The sequence below is a fragment of the Phoenix dactylifera genome, chromosome 3 (genome assembly GCF_009389715.1).
Source record: "Phoenix dactylifera cultivar Barhee BC4 chromosome 3, palm_55x_up_171113_PBpolish2nd_filt_p, whole genome shotgun sequence".
In the NCBI taxonomy this organism is placed as follows: Eukaryota; Viridiplantae; Streptophyta; class Magnoliopsida; order Arecales; family Arecaceae; genus Phoenix; species Phoenix dactylifera.
This window is the reverse complement of record NC_052394.1, coordinates 12,839,137-12,855,824: the sequence shown is the minus strand read 5'-3', so window position 1 is coordinate 12,855,824 and position 16,688 is coordinate 12,839,137. Positions and strand designations below refer to the sequence as shown.

General features: G+C 38.7%; 1 protein-coding gene across 1 annotated transcript; it reads right to left on the bottom strand.

The window, feature by feature from the left end:
• Window positions 1-5,816: 5,816 nt before the first annotated feature.
• LOC103723001 (S-adenosylmethionine decarboxylase proenzyme 4-like) lies at window positions 5,817-7,336 on the bottom strand. Its single transcript, XM_008813776.4, has one exon. It carries the CDS (start codon window positions 7,235-7,237, stop codon window positions 6,230-6,232), a length of 1,008 nt encoding a protein of 335 aa, XP_008811998.2. The 5' UTR covers window positions 7,238-7,336; the 3' UTR covers window positions 5,817-6,229.
• Between the last annotated feature and the right edge of the window lie 9,352 nt (window positions 7,337-16,688).

Below are 16,688 nucleotides of genomic sequence, written 5' to 3'. Positions count from 1 at the left end.
GTGCCCATCGCTGATGCATTCCCTTTAACTTGGGAGAAGCTGAAGGATTAAAAGCTGGCTTTTGGAATTTCATGGTACAGGTTTAGGTGATCAAAGCTGAAGCAGAAACAGTGATGTGCAATTCATGGGAATAGAAGCATGATACTGATTATGCCTAAAAGTTGCTTGTTCTTTTCAGACTCAGATTAAATGTTTGAGTGAGGAGAAAATAAGCTTAACCATACATAGCCAGGGGGTGCAGCAACAGCAGAAAAAGGAAAAAAAATGAAATTTGGGAATGTCATTGAAATAATGGTTTGCAGCAGCAAATGTCATTGAAATAAATGGTTTGCAGCAGCAAATAACACATGAACTACCTATGAAAGCAGGTGGGTCAATTCGCAACTACACCAATAGAGTAATCTGCTCCTTGCCGGCTGCTACTGAAATTACTCCATCCATAAATGAAAAGAATGGTTGACATGAAACAGCATTCATATGTTCCATTCGCAATTACTAATGCAATAAAACTGCAACCATTTGAGCTTGACAGCCATTCATAGGCTTGATTGGGAAACAATTGCTTGCAAGCATGGTTCTGTTTGATTTGATGCTCAGAAACCTCATGATGAGGACTATAATTCAATTAGCTGGGAGTGTAATGAGACTCTATACCAGAAAATACACCATAGATGAATTGCCTTAAAACTCGAAATCACAACCATTGTTTCAATTAAAATGATCACATGTTATCAACTGGGAAATCAATACAACAGTATACAGTGAAGGGTCAAGAACCGAACAGTTGACCAAGGTGGCTGCAAGACAGGGCTTAATGTAGGGACATCAGAGCTCATCCTTTGGTACATAAAAAAGCTTCATTTCAAGAATCTGTGCGTAACGAAGTATGTAGATGGTTTAGTAACATTTCACAAACATGACAAAACTAATGTCGGGCATAAGTGAGCTGCATGAGATAATCCTGCTTGAAACATCTGAACCATATTCTGTGGTAATTGAGTCGATGACTATAAGGAATTCAGGTGACAAATAACCAGAATAAAGGAATATATTTGACTCTTATTGTTGGTTGAATTCTACAATCTATGGTAAGCTCCAAAGACTGGAGCTCATTAATAAGCTACTGCAATGCCTTGCAAAAGAGGGAGAGTTGATTTGAGATATATTAAGAAATTTAAGAGAATCGAAAGCCATGAACCCCATAATATTTACACATTGTCTTCCGATGTGTGTAAAAAGAATTTCAATACCTGATGGCTGAGGCGCATGTATAACAAAAGAATTTTTTGTTGAGGATAAAGAATTGGAAGTACTACTACATCAAGGGTGAGCTATTCTTATGCATCCATCAAAGTCTCATAAAACTAATCTGATTTTACTGGATGGTCTTCTTCAAGCAGCCAAGAAGACCAGTTCTGCCATAGTTGGGAAGTGGGATAGCAGAGATAATTAAGGAGGCCAAGACAAGCAAGACTCAGCCATCAAGGTAGGACAACGCAAGTGAGATTTTAATAACCTTCAAAGTGTGTTTTCTAATAGCTTTTAGAAAATTTTAATTAGTTTATTAAATTTGGTTATGATCTCCTTTTTTTTATATTTAATTAAGTGGATCAAATATGCCATTATTACTGTCATAATTGTTTTAAAATATATTTATATTCTTATAAAATAAATTTTGAAACACTTTATGAAATTTATTTTATATATATATATATATATATATATATATATATATATATATATATATATATATATATATATTCTCAGTATGGTTATGATTTGGTCCGTCAATAGGGATTATATATTGGTCTTGTCAACTTGTAATTTGAGAAACTAGTTTTAACATCGAGCCACTACTAATTAGAATAGTGATATCTATCCAAAGTTGTCAGAGAATAAAAAACAAATTGTTTATATGGCGCTTTGTGCATTCTGTATCTATTATCTGATGCATGCCATTAGGTTACGTTGCCATAATCTGATGTTGAATTTATTATCAATTTATAAAAATAAATTTTGAAAAATATATATATATTATTTGAGATTTGATTTTTTTGCTAGTCAATATTATGCTATTTGATTATTTATTTGTTTGGGATGCTTAGACCCCACTTTGATGTATTATGTTGCTTACCAGGCTAACATAGTTTATTATTCTTTCTTCTTCTATTTTTAGATCATGAATCATGATTGCTCGGGACTTAGGAGAGTGCATTAGATTGCTTGGAGATATTTAAGTCATATGGAATTCTAGCTTAGTTCAATTTAGTTTTAAATATTTTATTCGATTTGAATGATAATAATTGGTTGGAACATTATGACTCTTGCTACTTTGTACTATCTACTTACGAGAATAATTTGCTTGAATCTTTATTAAATTAATTTTTTGATGACTAGAAAAAAATTATTATCACTCTAGAATTAATATAACTTGATTGATAGTAGCCTTGCATGTTTGTATTGTTTGTCTTACAGGCATGCAACATTTATTATCCTCTTGGTTTGAGGTGTCACTGATGCCCTATCACCGAGCCCGACTATCATCAACAACTTGAGTCCTAGGTCCACCATGTTTGGTCCTTTTCACATGTGCCCGAACCTCGTACGAAGATGATCAGAGCACAAAGACATGCACATCATAATTTTAGCATGCAAGCAGATGCAGATGGGTTACCATACATGTCATTTAGGTTCGCATCTTCGACCATGCATCCATCGATCAACACGTGTCCACCGTAAACCTAATGTCCAAGGCCATGAGTTGTGACCCACTCATACATGTGAAACCCAATGGTCCCAACTTAAAACACACCATGTACCTTTGCAATCATCCTTTGGGTTAGCCTGGAAAGCCAGGTTCATGCATGTAAGCCTTTTATTCATGCCCCACATGATGCTAGTTCCAAGATGTCGGCAATGCAATCTCCTTGACGCCTTTCCTAAGAGAACAAGACCCGGATACTCACTAGATCCGGCAACTTGGATGCACTAGGGGTGTTTTATAATCAGGGTAGTCCCTCTTCTTGGTCTCGTTCAGCCAAAAGCCTCGGCGAGCCTAAAGTGAGGTTGGAGAATGAAAAGGTTCCTCCTAAACAAAACCAATCCATGCAATAGAGAGTCCGGGGCTCAGGGGACATGATGGCCTCCATGTTTCCATATCCTAGCTCGAGAATATCAAGGCACCATAAAGTGAAGCAAATGAGAGGATGACTCTCTCGGAATGCCCAAACCGAGAGCATCATCCATGGACCCACCTTTCTTATAAACTAAGGTGGTCTTTATGATATGTAGGATGTGCTCTAATGCCACCATCACATGGCATGCATATAAACATGTATACATACATATATGAGGTAGCTCAGGTAGATGCATGATTGGATGATGTAATGCAGATGATGTGTTGATGTAATAATGCTGATGTGAATCAAAATTTTTTGCGAAACTGCTAAAATTTTTTTGAAAGATTAAGGTTGTATTGTGAATAGAGCTATGTGATCAACCATGATGTGGAAAAGTAGGGGCCCAGCCTTCTTACCAGCTCCGAAATTAAGTTTTTCTTGGTATTGAGTTCAGACCCAAAACATTTTTTAAAGCAAAATGCTATGTATCATATGGCATGAGGGGATTTATGTAATTCGGGTGTTGGTGCGATATACAGTAGGATTGTAGCATAAAGCACCAAAATTCTTATGACACATGGCAATAGTGTTTCTGTGTTTGAAAGACAGGTTGGGCTACAAAGTATTTTTAATGAGTCCATAATCGTTACTAGAAGCATAGGTAAACCACTCCCAAGTCCCAATACAGAATTGCAAGACCCGGTTCTTCGAGAAACAATATATTAAGGAAAAAAACAGGGGTTCATCATGAGAATTGCTTGAATTAGGGAATTTATATCTTGATTCTTGACGTTTTGTATTATACTTTGATAGTTTCTAGGCACCAAATCAAGCTTAAAAACTTAATTAATACTTCGGTTTGAAAACTTGTTGAAGTTCGTAAGAGGAACGGTGATGCAACTTGATCAGGTTTTTATTTTCACCAGTTTTCACACACTCCCTTTGGGAATCTGTCAGAAAATTATATGTTAATATATTAATTTATTATGTAAATAAAATTTATTTCTTTTGCTCTTTCTTACTTAATTTTTTTTATTTATATATTTGTAACGACTTGTGAGTGAACTTGTCTAAGTTGTAAATATATCCTCAATATCTAATTTGTGCCAATTCAAGTGAGTCAATCTCCGTTATTAGAACATTTATATGAAGTAACAATTCTTTGACAAAGAAATGATTTTTGTACAGTTACTTCAAAATCCTTGCATTAAAGAAGAACCAAATTATCTGTGATGTGCTTGATTTGTTTCAAAATGGTAGCTCATATCAGATGTATGATTAGTGCAAACTGCAATATATACGATGACTTTATTTGCTTTTTGAGCCTAATTATATTACTCAAATACATTTTCACATCTTATCAGCCTTTCTCAACTGCATCAATGTGTGAACTCAGAATAGAATAAACTTAATCATGGAGAGTCCTAAGAATATGTGATACAATTTAGACATGGGTTCTCAAAATTCATGCTTTTTCGGATAAAAGTGGTATTCGATTTCCCGATGCTTGGTCATTGACTATATATACATGCATGCATACCTATATAGTTTTGGTGTCTAACCACTACATCAAGTATACACAAAAATAGATAGTTAAGTGATACAATATTATATTTGCCATGATTTAAATATTAAAATCTATTAATTTTTATAATATATATATATATATATATATATATATATATATATATATATATATATATATATATATATATATATATATATATATATATATATATATATATATATATATAAACATATGTAGGTCATGATCAATTGAGTAAATTTTTAATTTAGATACTTCATCATGTATGTAAGTACATTAGTATAATGAAAACTATCTATTTGAGTGTCTCATTATTGAATTTGGAATTCAAAAATAGATATCCTCTTCTCTGCAGAGGAGCATGATCCATACCCCAACCTCCCCACCTCACTTCTCTCTCTTTCTGTGCATGCGTGCAAGCGTGCATGTCTGTGTGTGTGTGTAATATATAAGGTGAGATAATCCCAAAAAAAAATGCAACTACCCTCCTATTAACGGCAGCCTAGGCAAAAGCATGAATCCAAGTGGCAGCAACTCAGAGGCATGAGCTTACTCCAATTTCCAGGTGTGTTAATTGTAAGGGTTGTTCACTAATTCAGCTTTGCTCAGTTAATTAATGGTTCCAGGGGAAGGTGGAACACAGTTGTGCATTGCGTGGCGAGTAGGTATTAATTGCATATGAATTAGTGAGGAAACATGCCCTCTAGTCACGCTGGATGCACCTGAAAGTGTGTAGTTTTTATCCAGTTCCGAGAACGACCACCTTTGGAGTGCTTCGAATCAAAGCAAGATGATAGAAGAGGAGAGGCCATTAATCATACTTAGCTCTCACACTTATTGCAGCCACCTAAGATTCCCTCAATGACTGTGCCTTGAATCGTTCTCATTCCACTCGTAGAGAATTAATGTCCCATCCTGCACATGATGTCTATGATGCAGCCCATCAACAAGGCCAATTATAAACACACCTTCACTGACAGTAAGTGTCATTTATTTGCCTCCAGATCTCGCAAATTAATAACACACCATGGAGAGATGAGGGCGTCGGTAATGGTGACTCTGAAAGGAGAAAAGAATTAATATGTCCAAGGAGAAAAGGTGAGAGGAGAGAGCAATCTTGGTCCTAAGAACAACAAAACGAAACAACCAAGTAAACAGAAAGGTGTACTTTTTCCTTTTAGACACAACAAAAAGAGATAAGAAAGGTGGAGGGCAATCCCCTCCCCAAAACACTGAGCCTCAACTCAACTCCCTTCGTCCACGCACTACATATCCTTGGTATCCATTCAGGCGTGACACACTAAAGTGGGGTGTTGTATTATGGTGCTCCCACCCCGCTCTTAAAACCCCTTTTTTTCTCCTTTCCAGTGTCAACTGCACTCTCCCTAATTGCATTCCATCATCATCCCCAAAGAAAGCCTCCAACTCCCTACGGAGCAAACACTCCCCCCCATTCACTCCCCTCTCCCTTTTGTTTCCTCTAAGCCTAGCAAATTGCGACATTTTCTCAACAACCACTTCCATGCGTTGGGCCACTTCCTTCTGGCCGGAGCCACCACCCCAATCACTTCCGGGGAGCCGTAAACGTCTGGTACGTGACGGTCCCGGCCCCTGGAAAGTCCTCCGCCGCCCGGCTCCTGCAGCTCAGCCCGAGCGGTTCCAACGCACGCGCCACCGCCGGCCACACTCGCTCCTCATCGTCGTCGCCGGCACCCATGCAGAGAGACACGGACACCGCACCTGGCCGGAAAACATGCACCGCCTTCCGTAGATAATCCATCACCTCCCGTGTGCCGACGCATTCGAAGCTGGCGTAGCTGTGGCCCTCCTCGGGGGTGACATGAATCGTCGAGTAGCGGTCGCGGTCGAGGCCATTCATCGAGTAACCGCATGGCTCGAACGCGAAGCCGCAGACGAGCGCCCGCGGATTGATGCTGCCGATCCCCGTCAACTCGGTCATCTCTGCCCCCGCATCATCGCCGGAGCGATGGTCGCCCTTCCGCCGATAGAACTGTCGCGCCAGCGAGCAGTCCAATTCCGTCATGCACACTTCTATCGTGGAACTGCTCGGCTGCAGCGCCGAGAACACGTCGTCGGCGGCGGAGTAGACGTGCCAGGAATGCGGGGAAGCGTCGGACGGCATGATCGAAGCTTTTCGGAAGCGAAGGGTGGCGGGGAGGCGGGCGTCGAGGAAGAGGACTTCGTCGGAGAAGCTGGTGTGGGGGAAGGGCTGGGCGGCGGGGAAGATGAAGCTGCCGCGGGAGTAGCGGCAGGAGCGGAGGCGGAGGCCGAGGTCGGCGGCGTGGCGGAGGAGGGAGGGGATGGAGCGGAGGAGCTGTGTGGTGCCGCAGGTCTTGAGGATGATCTTGTGCGGGTAGAGGAAGAGGCTGGACTCGGAGAGCACGTAGGCGTCGAAGGAACGATTGCCGGCGGCAGAGACGATGCTGCACTGGACAGCATCGAGCACCTGCTGGAGATCGCCGATCGATAGGCTGCGGAGGCCGAGGGGGTCGTCTCCGGAGAAGTGGAGCTCCAGGCGCTTCTCAAAGCCCTCAAAGCCGGAGACAGCCATTGGAAGCTCGTAGGAATGGCAGGAATAGGGTTGGAATAGTGGGAATAAAATGGGAGGCAAGTGGGAATTGTTGGAATAGTGGCGAGAGTGGAGGGGAGAGAGGGTGAGACACGTGGGAGGGGGAGAATGGGGAGTGAGGGGGGATTTATAGAGTGGGGGAAGGGGAAGTGGGAGGAGGTGTGGAGGGAAGGGCATGCGCGTGAGGCAACCAAGAATAATGATTGCAAGCATAATGAGGGAGAGGGTGAGATTATATTGGGGGAAGATCTTCATGAGAGGGAGACAGCGAACGGAAACGGGAATTCAGCCCACGCGCAGGCTATAGTGGAGGGAGCTCATATCCAAATCCAAAAGCTTTGTGCGGGTATATACATTGTTTTATCCAACATGGAGGGGAATATATTTATATTGGAGAGAGAAATTGGTGTGCTTTTTATTGGTGGAGTTGTCTCTTGTATGAAAAGCTCAAAATGGAGGTTCATCTTGCTAGCTGGATACAGTTTACCAATTACCACCATTCATTGGACTGTTCACTATGTATTAAAAAAAAAAAAGGATATAGTTTGGAGTAGAGTGATGAGGTAGAATGTATTGGTGTTTTAATTCAAAAAAATAAATTTTGTTATTCCTTAAATTTTAGTTATTTTAAATACTTTTAAATATTTTTTTATAAGATGTCTCTTTTTAAAAGAGAATGTTGGTTCTGAAAAGATACGGTGTTTTCGAAGTATTATGTATCTTCGGAACCATCGCATCTCTTCGGTCATCCGGATACAATCTACAAATAGACTCATCCGAGTTTAATTTAAAAATAAGCCAGTCTCTCTTTCTTACTGGTATTCTGTCTTTCGAGAATTTTTTCTACACACAAAAAAAAATTTCACTCTTCAACTTTCTGCTTTCTTTTTTTTTATTTTCTAGGCATCTGAAGGAGTAGATCGGGTCTAGCCTCCACAGCAATCGTGCTCGTTAGATGGGAATAGGGCTAAGCTAGGTTGTTGTACTTTGGAGACGAGATCGCCACAAACCTATACGTAGAGGGCGAATCACATTCTTAAGACAGTGTATATCACATGCCGTGATTCAGGCAAGCTCTTTTCAATCTTCTATTTTTATTCTAATAGGTTATTCCTTTATAATACTTTTATAAAATAAAAATATAGCAATTTCTAAGGAATACTTTTTTCAACCGTCTGTAAACATGATCTTGATTATACTTGAAATTGTTATTTAATCGCTTGTCATTTTAGTTCAATTGCATGGACTAAATTTGGTTTCAATTGCATAGAATTAGAAAGCTATAGAAGTTTTTTTATTTACCAAAATCAGTCCTTTTAGAAAGTCATATTGCTCTGAAAATTATGCAAACAGATTTTTTGCAACTTTAAAAACCATACAAATTTTTTTGTAGATTTAAAATATTTGCAGAATTTTTCTGCAACTTTAAAGCCTGCAACAATTTTCTGCATATTAAAAAAATGTGTAGAAAATTACTGCAGCTCTAAAATCCATGTAGATTTTCTACGAATTTAAATTCTGTGCAATCTATTTTCTGTATTTTTAATTCTGTGCAGAAAACTCCTACACTTTTAAAAGCAATGTAGAAGTTATTGTTGCTTTAAAAATCAGATATATTCTTGACTATTCTCAAAATATATATGGCTGCTTTGAAAAACATGCAAAAATTACAAAGTTACATTACTTATTATTTTTCTTAGTGTGGTTAATTAATTTTATTGATATTATTGTTCTTCATTGTACCTATTTCAAAAGCTAAAATCTAACTCAAAATCTTAAGATTCAAAAGAGTACTAACCAAAAGATAAACCAGCATATCCAAATTTGCAATAAATTTGTAGGACAACTCAAAAGAAGTAATGTCATTTTCTTGAAATTGTGAGAAAAACTTGGCAGATGAATTAACCAAGGATTTGTCTAGGAGTAGAGTCATAGAATCATCGATGGGGATGGGGCTTAAGCCCACTATTTGGTCATCGGCAATCGATACCTAACTTCTGTGATTAGAAATCCCATGAAGGAGATTCAATATGATAGAAATAAAATTGATTGAGTGATCGTGTCAGAGCATATTTTTCGGAATATATCTCCTTCCATCCCTATGATGTGTGCTCTTATAAGTGACAAAATGTATATTAGAAAGGTTGAGTTATACTCTTATTGAGTCCAGAATAGAAAATCTGTAGGGTATTATGTCACAAATATTCTTAGAGGATTTATCTATGTGAGAAGTGTTGTATAGGCCACGACTAGGGATTTGGACTACCCTAATAAAATTCTTATGAAAAATCAAAGTACTAAGCGCAAGGCCTTTAAATGGCGTTGACTGTATAAAGACTCAATTGATCCATAGTATGTGTGTGATAAGTAGAAGTTTGAGATAAAGGACCTAGTTTAAGGTTTCATCCACTATGATTTTTTTAAATAAATACTATCAATACTAAGTGAGATTCAAGTCCATAGGACACCTCACCCATTACCATAATATAAGTTGCCCAAATATTTTACTTTATAATTTTAAAATATTAAATCTTTTGTGGAGGATTGTTAGAGCTTTAATTAAAAATATATTTAAATTTTTTTATTCCCTAAACTTTAGTTGTTTTAAATGCTTTAAAATATTTTTTTTGTGAGCATCTCTTTTAGAAGAGTTGTGGCTCTTCGAAAGAGAATGTTGGTTCCAAAAAGATACGGATAGAGTCTATAAATAGACTCCTCTGGAATTAATTCAAAAATAATCTGATTTCTTTCTTTCTCACTGGTTTTCTCTCTCCCAAGAATTTCTTCTAGAGACAAAGTTTTTCCATCCTTCAACTTTCTTTTTTCTATTTTTTTATTTATTAAGCATTCTGAAGGTGCAGGTTTGGTCAAGCCTCCACAATAATCGTGCTCGTTAGAGGAGGATCGAGCTGAGCTGAGTTGTTGCACCTTAGAAACGAAATCGCTGCAGACTTGCATATAGGTGGTGAATCATGTTCTTAGAGTAGTGTATATCACACGCCTCGATCCAAGCAAATCTTCTAATTGTATTTCAGTAGATTATTCCTTTATAATACTTTTATAAAATAAAGATATAGGAATTTTTAGACAATACTTTTCCAACAGAATGGAGCCATCTAATATGTACATATACATATATGGTATGCCATATCTACTTGCTTGTTAAAGAAGAAATATACACGTACATATATAGTATGCACAGTACATTGGCTGCTGACTTTCTTATTTCCTTTCATTTGTGGACCCAACTAGATAGTGTATCGTGGACGGAGAAAGCTAGATCTCTATGTGTGCTTGTGGAAGATGAAAGATCCATACACATTGTTTGTAATGCATTGGTTTCTGATTTTTTATTTTTATTCTTTTTTGTGGGTTTCTCAAAAGTGTTGGTGGGGATCCACGTAACCATACGTGGAAGAATGATTCACATGACATGTTGGAGATAAGAATCTCTTCAATTACTATTTCCGATTAGTTTTTCTAGTTAAATAAATACTCATCATCTATTTACGCGGAGCACGCTGTAGTCTGCCGATGCTGATGTAGGCCAGATAACAATGTATCAATGCATGGGAGATGTATAATGGAAGCATCACTATAACGTTAGTCTATTAATTTTTCATTTTTTTCCTTAAATTTGTGTAGGAATATTCTTTCTAATGATATATAGAAACTTGATGAATCGATTTACCTACACATCTTGCATTTACTGCTACATCAGAAGTTACTGATTAGTCTATTTTCTGTTAAATCTTTTTCACAGCTCGATGAATAATTTGATATATCAATAATTTTTTATTTGATAAATAATATTTTTCTGTATTTTATATTATGATTAACTAATATGTTGACTAATTGATTACGATAAATTGAATCGAATTGTGCAGTTTTTTCTTCTGCAGTACAAAAAAATTTATATTGCACTCATCTCTAATACATATGATTGTTCAGACAATTATGCTAACATGTTCTATTAACAAAACTGATATTCACCAAAAGCCTTCTCATAATTACTTAAGCTGCTGCACAATACAAGCATTCATGAACAAGGCCTATCTACCAAAGCATGCAGAAGGCTGGCGGCCTCTCGTAATGAATAACTTCAAATTTTCTCCTTCTTTCTTAGATTTACTGTCAACTTAGCCTTTGGTTTTAATCGGTGAGTGGGAATTTTATCATCCCCTGCCATGTCTACTCAAAGGGTAATGATTTTTACTGCTGCATGTCACCACCCACAGACAAGGAGAAAAGTTAGGAGCATGGATATATCGATAGCCTGTAGTGGGGATACGGACACACTGAACCGTAGGGCTCAAAAATATGTTGATCGGATGGTGCTGTACCTGGTACCCTGATCTACATAGAATCAACCTATCGGATGAATATGATGGAAGCATCAGGTACACAGGGTGGTATCCGATATAAACTTTCCAACATAAACACGGACCAGTCTAGAAAATTAGACGGTAGACTGGATAGCTTCGTATATAGCTGATTATTTAAAAATTCTCTATGAGTCGAAAAAAAGAAAGTTGCCTAATGCACTTTATAATGTATTATTTTTTGATTTTTTGTTTTATTCGCACTAAAGATGAATATGCCATTCGTTGTAGGAAAAAAAAAAAAAAAAACAGGGTGGTATTCATTGGTGAGATTTTGCTGCCTTCCTGTGTGAGTCTTCCACAGGAAAATAATGGAAGAGGTATCTAGAAAAGTAGAGCCCTGCATTGGGAGGAGGAGTGCCAGCTTTTGTATGAGTACTAGGGATTTCATCCGATGAGTGACAACCAATCAAAAAAGTGGTGGGGCTTGGCTGCATAACCGGGCTTGTCTCAGTCGCCGCACGCCAAGCACCAGGCTCCATAGTGGAAATGTGGAATAAATGGTATGAGGGGGTTGGACATCCGTAAAGTCATACAGTATGAGGCAATGTCCATCTTTTTCCAAGTAATGCAAGGCCTATACGCAACTCCAGCCGAACTGCATCATCTCTTAAAGTCAAGCAGCCGAGAAATGATGCTGCTTGTGATCAACCAAAGTAGGAGGATCGATGCATTAGAGATCACAGTGAGCTAGGAAATTGTCAAGGTTGTCATGGTTTTCAACTCTTTGGAGGAGGAAAAAAAACGAAAAAAAAAAAAAGAGTGAGCAAGCAGCTAGTGCAATTGAGTCCCATTAAACAAATACATTTGCATTCAGTGGCCAATCTACTGATGCTTTGTCTTGAGATTCATCACTCCCTTCATCCTGCCCGCTGCATCAAGTCTGCTAGTTCTAGCTATTTGCTCCATTTTCCTTCTTGGACTGGAAGCTCAACTTACTCATGTTTTGGTACCTAGAACAGTCAGGGGCTTCAACAAAGAGGCGCTCCATTAGCAAAGTTCCATAAAAAGGTTATAATTGATGCTTAACTCTCTGATTACTCCACTTACTGGTACTTGCATGCATGAAGGTTGCCAGAGAGAATTTACTCCAAAGATGGTTGCCAGCTAGAGAGAAGGGCAAGAGCAAAGCTATATATCAACCGAGCAACATTATTTTTCTTACAAAATAACATCGATCAAATGCAGCAAGAAAAGAAAAATGATACGAAGTAGGCATGTTTACATGATTATTTGTTACATGGATTCTTATGAATGCCCTCCAGCCCCAAGTATAATTGAGAGGGGTCCACCCATGGGCTTATACCCAGACAAGCCCCGGTAGGACAGCCCCTCCTACCCTTCTATCCCCCCTCCATGGCATCCATTGTGCGCCCTAACTTCTTGACACCTGGTGGGCCCTCCCGCTGGACCAGGCTCGACATGTGGCCCCCACGGACCCCCGTCTGAGTTCCCCCCGGGCCCCAGGGCCTTGACACAATGAGGGAGCGCCCGGTGAGAGGGTCCGAGCGGGCCTTCAAGCCGCCGTTCCGGCGTCCAGCACGCGCGCGTTGGAGGGTGGGGGACCCACAAAGCGCACCGAGCATGAGACCAGACGCGCACACGTAGCGGGGCCCACCCGCCTCCGGCGTACGAAGCGGTACGCCAGGAGCCGGCGGGGCTGCAATTCGTGCACTTTATGGCCTGTGCGGGTGCATCGTTGTTGGGAACGGCTCCGTGCATGGGAGTTCGCACCCAAGAGCGCGCACGCGCGCATCGATCATCCTTTAATTGCGACTGGTGATTGATTTGAAGCCATGGTGCTGGTCCTGCTGGAAGATCAAAACTTGCTGCTCTCTCTAGCATGGGCTACGACTTAAAGAGTCATCTAAAAATCTACCAACTTTTTACCTCCATTCCAACTTTGAGAGGATTTCTCACCCTCTTTTTTTTGTTAATTTGACTCTATATATATATTCTCCATTGTTCTTATAGTAACTTTCACATATGCCTTATTTTCCTTCGAAAACGCGCAACTTCTCAGCAAGTTTTTTGTATTCCATATATATATATATATATATATATATATATATATATATATATATATATATATATATATATATATATATATATATATATATATATATATATATATATATATATATATATATATATATATATATATATATATATATATATATATATCGCTCAAGGGATATATATATATATATATATTCCATATATATATATCTCGCTCAAGGGATATGCAATAGTCGTATATATTTATACTTTACAAGTTTGATAATAGCATGATGTGCATTATTTAGACATATCACGCCTCATGATTCGAAAAGATCAGCTATGCACTACTATCGATGCATCCAAAGTTCTAAGATAATTTATGTTAAATCAAGAGTGCATGGACAACTTTAACATCTCAAGCACCAAACGATCTAGACCTTCTTATCGATATGGGGAACTTCATGAAGTGGAGCCTATGTGACAATGAAAAGGTATGAGCTTGCTGCCTTGAGGCACACTAACTCCCAGCTTTTCAGATATTTTTTGCTTTTAGAAAAAAGAAATCTCACCATTCGCCAATGGAAACTATGAAGTACTATGTTAATACGTTATATAGTATATCATTTAATTAAGTTATAAACAACTACATGTTTATGAATTCTAGGAACCTCGTTGGTAACTATGAAAGGACAAAATAAAACACACAGCAGCAGCTACCATCCAAGTCAAATTGACCAGCTCGAGAAACGACCCGGGAGAACGAGAGTCGAGAGGAGCTCGTACTTCGTTATCTCAAAGCGGCCAGTCTCAGAGCCTCACTGACACCTGTCCCCTCAACGAGAGCTACGGACGCATCCTGTTCGTGTCCCGCGGAACATGTTACCGTGGCTCATCATGGGCTGGTCCTCCCTCTTCGACGCCCTAAAAAGCTCGGGAAGTGCGGGGGCGGTACACCGAATCGGTGGGGCGGGGAGCCGTATCAACCTCGGCGAATCATGCGCCGGTTGCTCCCCGTCCCCACCATCATTCCCCGTGCGACCGAATCCCTCTCGATGCGCGCGCAGGCCAGCATCATTCCACGTGTGCGGCGCCGTGGGCTCGTGCGCCACTGTGTCTTATATGCATCATATCACATGTGCGGCCTAAAATTATCCCGACCTTCGCACGTTATTTTTTATTTTTTATTTTTATTTTTCTGAAGGGTGACAGTTATGCTCATCTCCATCCCCTCATCATACCCCTCGCGGCTCGAGTGCTTGTTAGCTGTATGATCCCCACTCCACGATCATGATTAAGCGGCATTTCATCACGGTGGACCCCCACTTCCCGTATGTGACCATCAATTGGTGCATGCAGCTCTAACATCTTTGATGCAGGGGTTGTCATTGTGTCACCTTCTAGCCCATGAAACTCCTGTGTGGTTTGCATGGATTCCAACCAAGCTTGAAAATAATGGTTTTATAATCATTATTGTGGTTTTCGACACGCTCCGATATTTTACATATAAATTAATAAGGTAAAAAGATAACAACCGTTATATGATGTATTAATTCGTGTTGTAAAATATCTATTATATTGTAAATAATAACTATTATTTTGACTAATACTATTGTTTTAGATAAAATGGTTTTTCAAAATTTAATTTTTTCGCAATAAATTTCTACCAAAAGTAATTGCATAATTTGAAGTCATAACATTTTTTAATTTAATAAAAAAGTAAATTGAAAGAAAATATCATTATACATTCATTATTTTTTATTATAATATTGACGTAAATTTATCATAACAGTGGTAGCTTTAGCATCAAGATTAAAATGTACTTTATGAGACAAATAATGACTTTTATAATGATCAATAAGGGTTTTGATAGAGTCTATGTATAATGGCATAACATGTTGAGCGTTGATTCCACCTCTTACCTTATTGATGTTAAGCGTTATGTAAGATATCAATATGTCAGGTCAAGTTAGGTTCGTGTCAGGTTGAAAGACTGGTAAAATGATCTAAGGTGCCAACTAGAATTAGAAAGCATAATGAATGTGTCAATAACATGAACCCAAGCCAATGTTATTGGTTTATTACATCGATTGAGGTCCATACAGGTAATTTAGTATACTAGTACTCCAACTTGCAAACCCATTACTTTACCTAGATTTGATTTGATCCCATCAGACTTGTCCTAAACCCAACAATGAATGGGTTGGGCATGGGATCAAAATGAAACATATTGAAACCTTGATGTGGAATCTAGGTTTGATATTATTATACGTAGCCCAACCCTAACCATAGCCAAACTCGTACAAATTACCTAGTTTATTATATGCATATACACACACATACATATATAGCGGCTTCACAGTTCTGCCTCACCACGCTCGTAGCTTCTTACTATATCTTCTTGCGACAACATTGATCGTGATCTCGATAAACATCCACAAGTCCATAACATTGGATTGAGGTGATGTGCGGTGGTGCCGGTAGTATTGGCCGGTTGAGCCAGTGAGATAAGGAGAGTAGGAAGCAAGGCATATTAGTGCCGTGGAGAGAGTATAAAGTTGAGTGGAATGGGGCGAACAGATGGGGAGAAAAGATAGGGAGAGGCAGTCCACTTTCTTATTAGCTTAGTTAGGTTTTGAGTTATTGGATCAGTGATCCAATAGCGCAAATTCATATCAAGAATCCACTAAAATAGTTATAATATATAATTCCGGACTCAACACGTTGAAGAGCCTTGACTTGAACCCAACCTAACCTGACAGCGGGTTTGGGTTAGCCAATCCCCGTATCCACGAAGGATGGCAACCTCTCAAGTCAAAGCATGGGCTACTTTTAACCAACTTTTGGCCAGACCTGGCTTGGTGGTTCATTGGAGCCCACCACTTATTGCTCCTGTTCTTCTAAGGGTATATTTGATTATTTAGAAAACTATGAAAAAGGAAAAAGGAAAAAGGAAAAAGATTTTCCTAGAAAATATAAATCCATCATAGCAAAGTTGTTTTTTTTTAATATAGGTCCAGTTTTCAACTATTCAAAGAACTGAGTCTTGATTC

Coding starts and splice junctions, on each gene's coding strand:
- LOC103723001 (XM_008813776.4), bottom strand. CDS start 7,237: ATGGCTGTCTCCGGCTTTGAGGGCTTTGAGAAGCGCCTGGAGCTCCAC.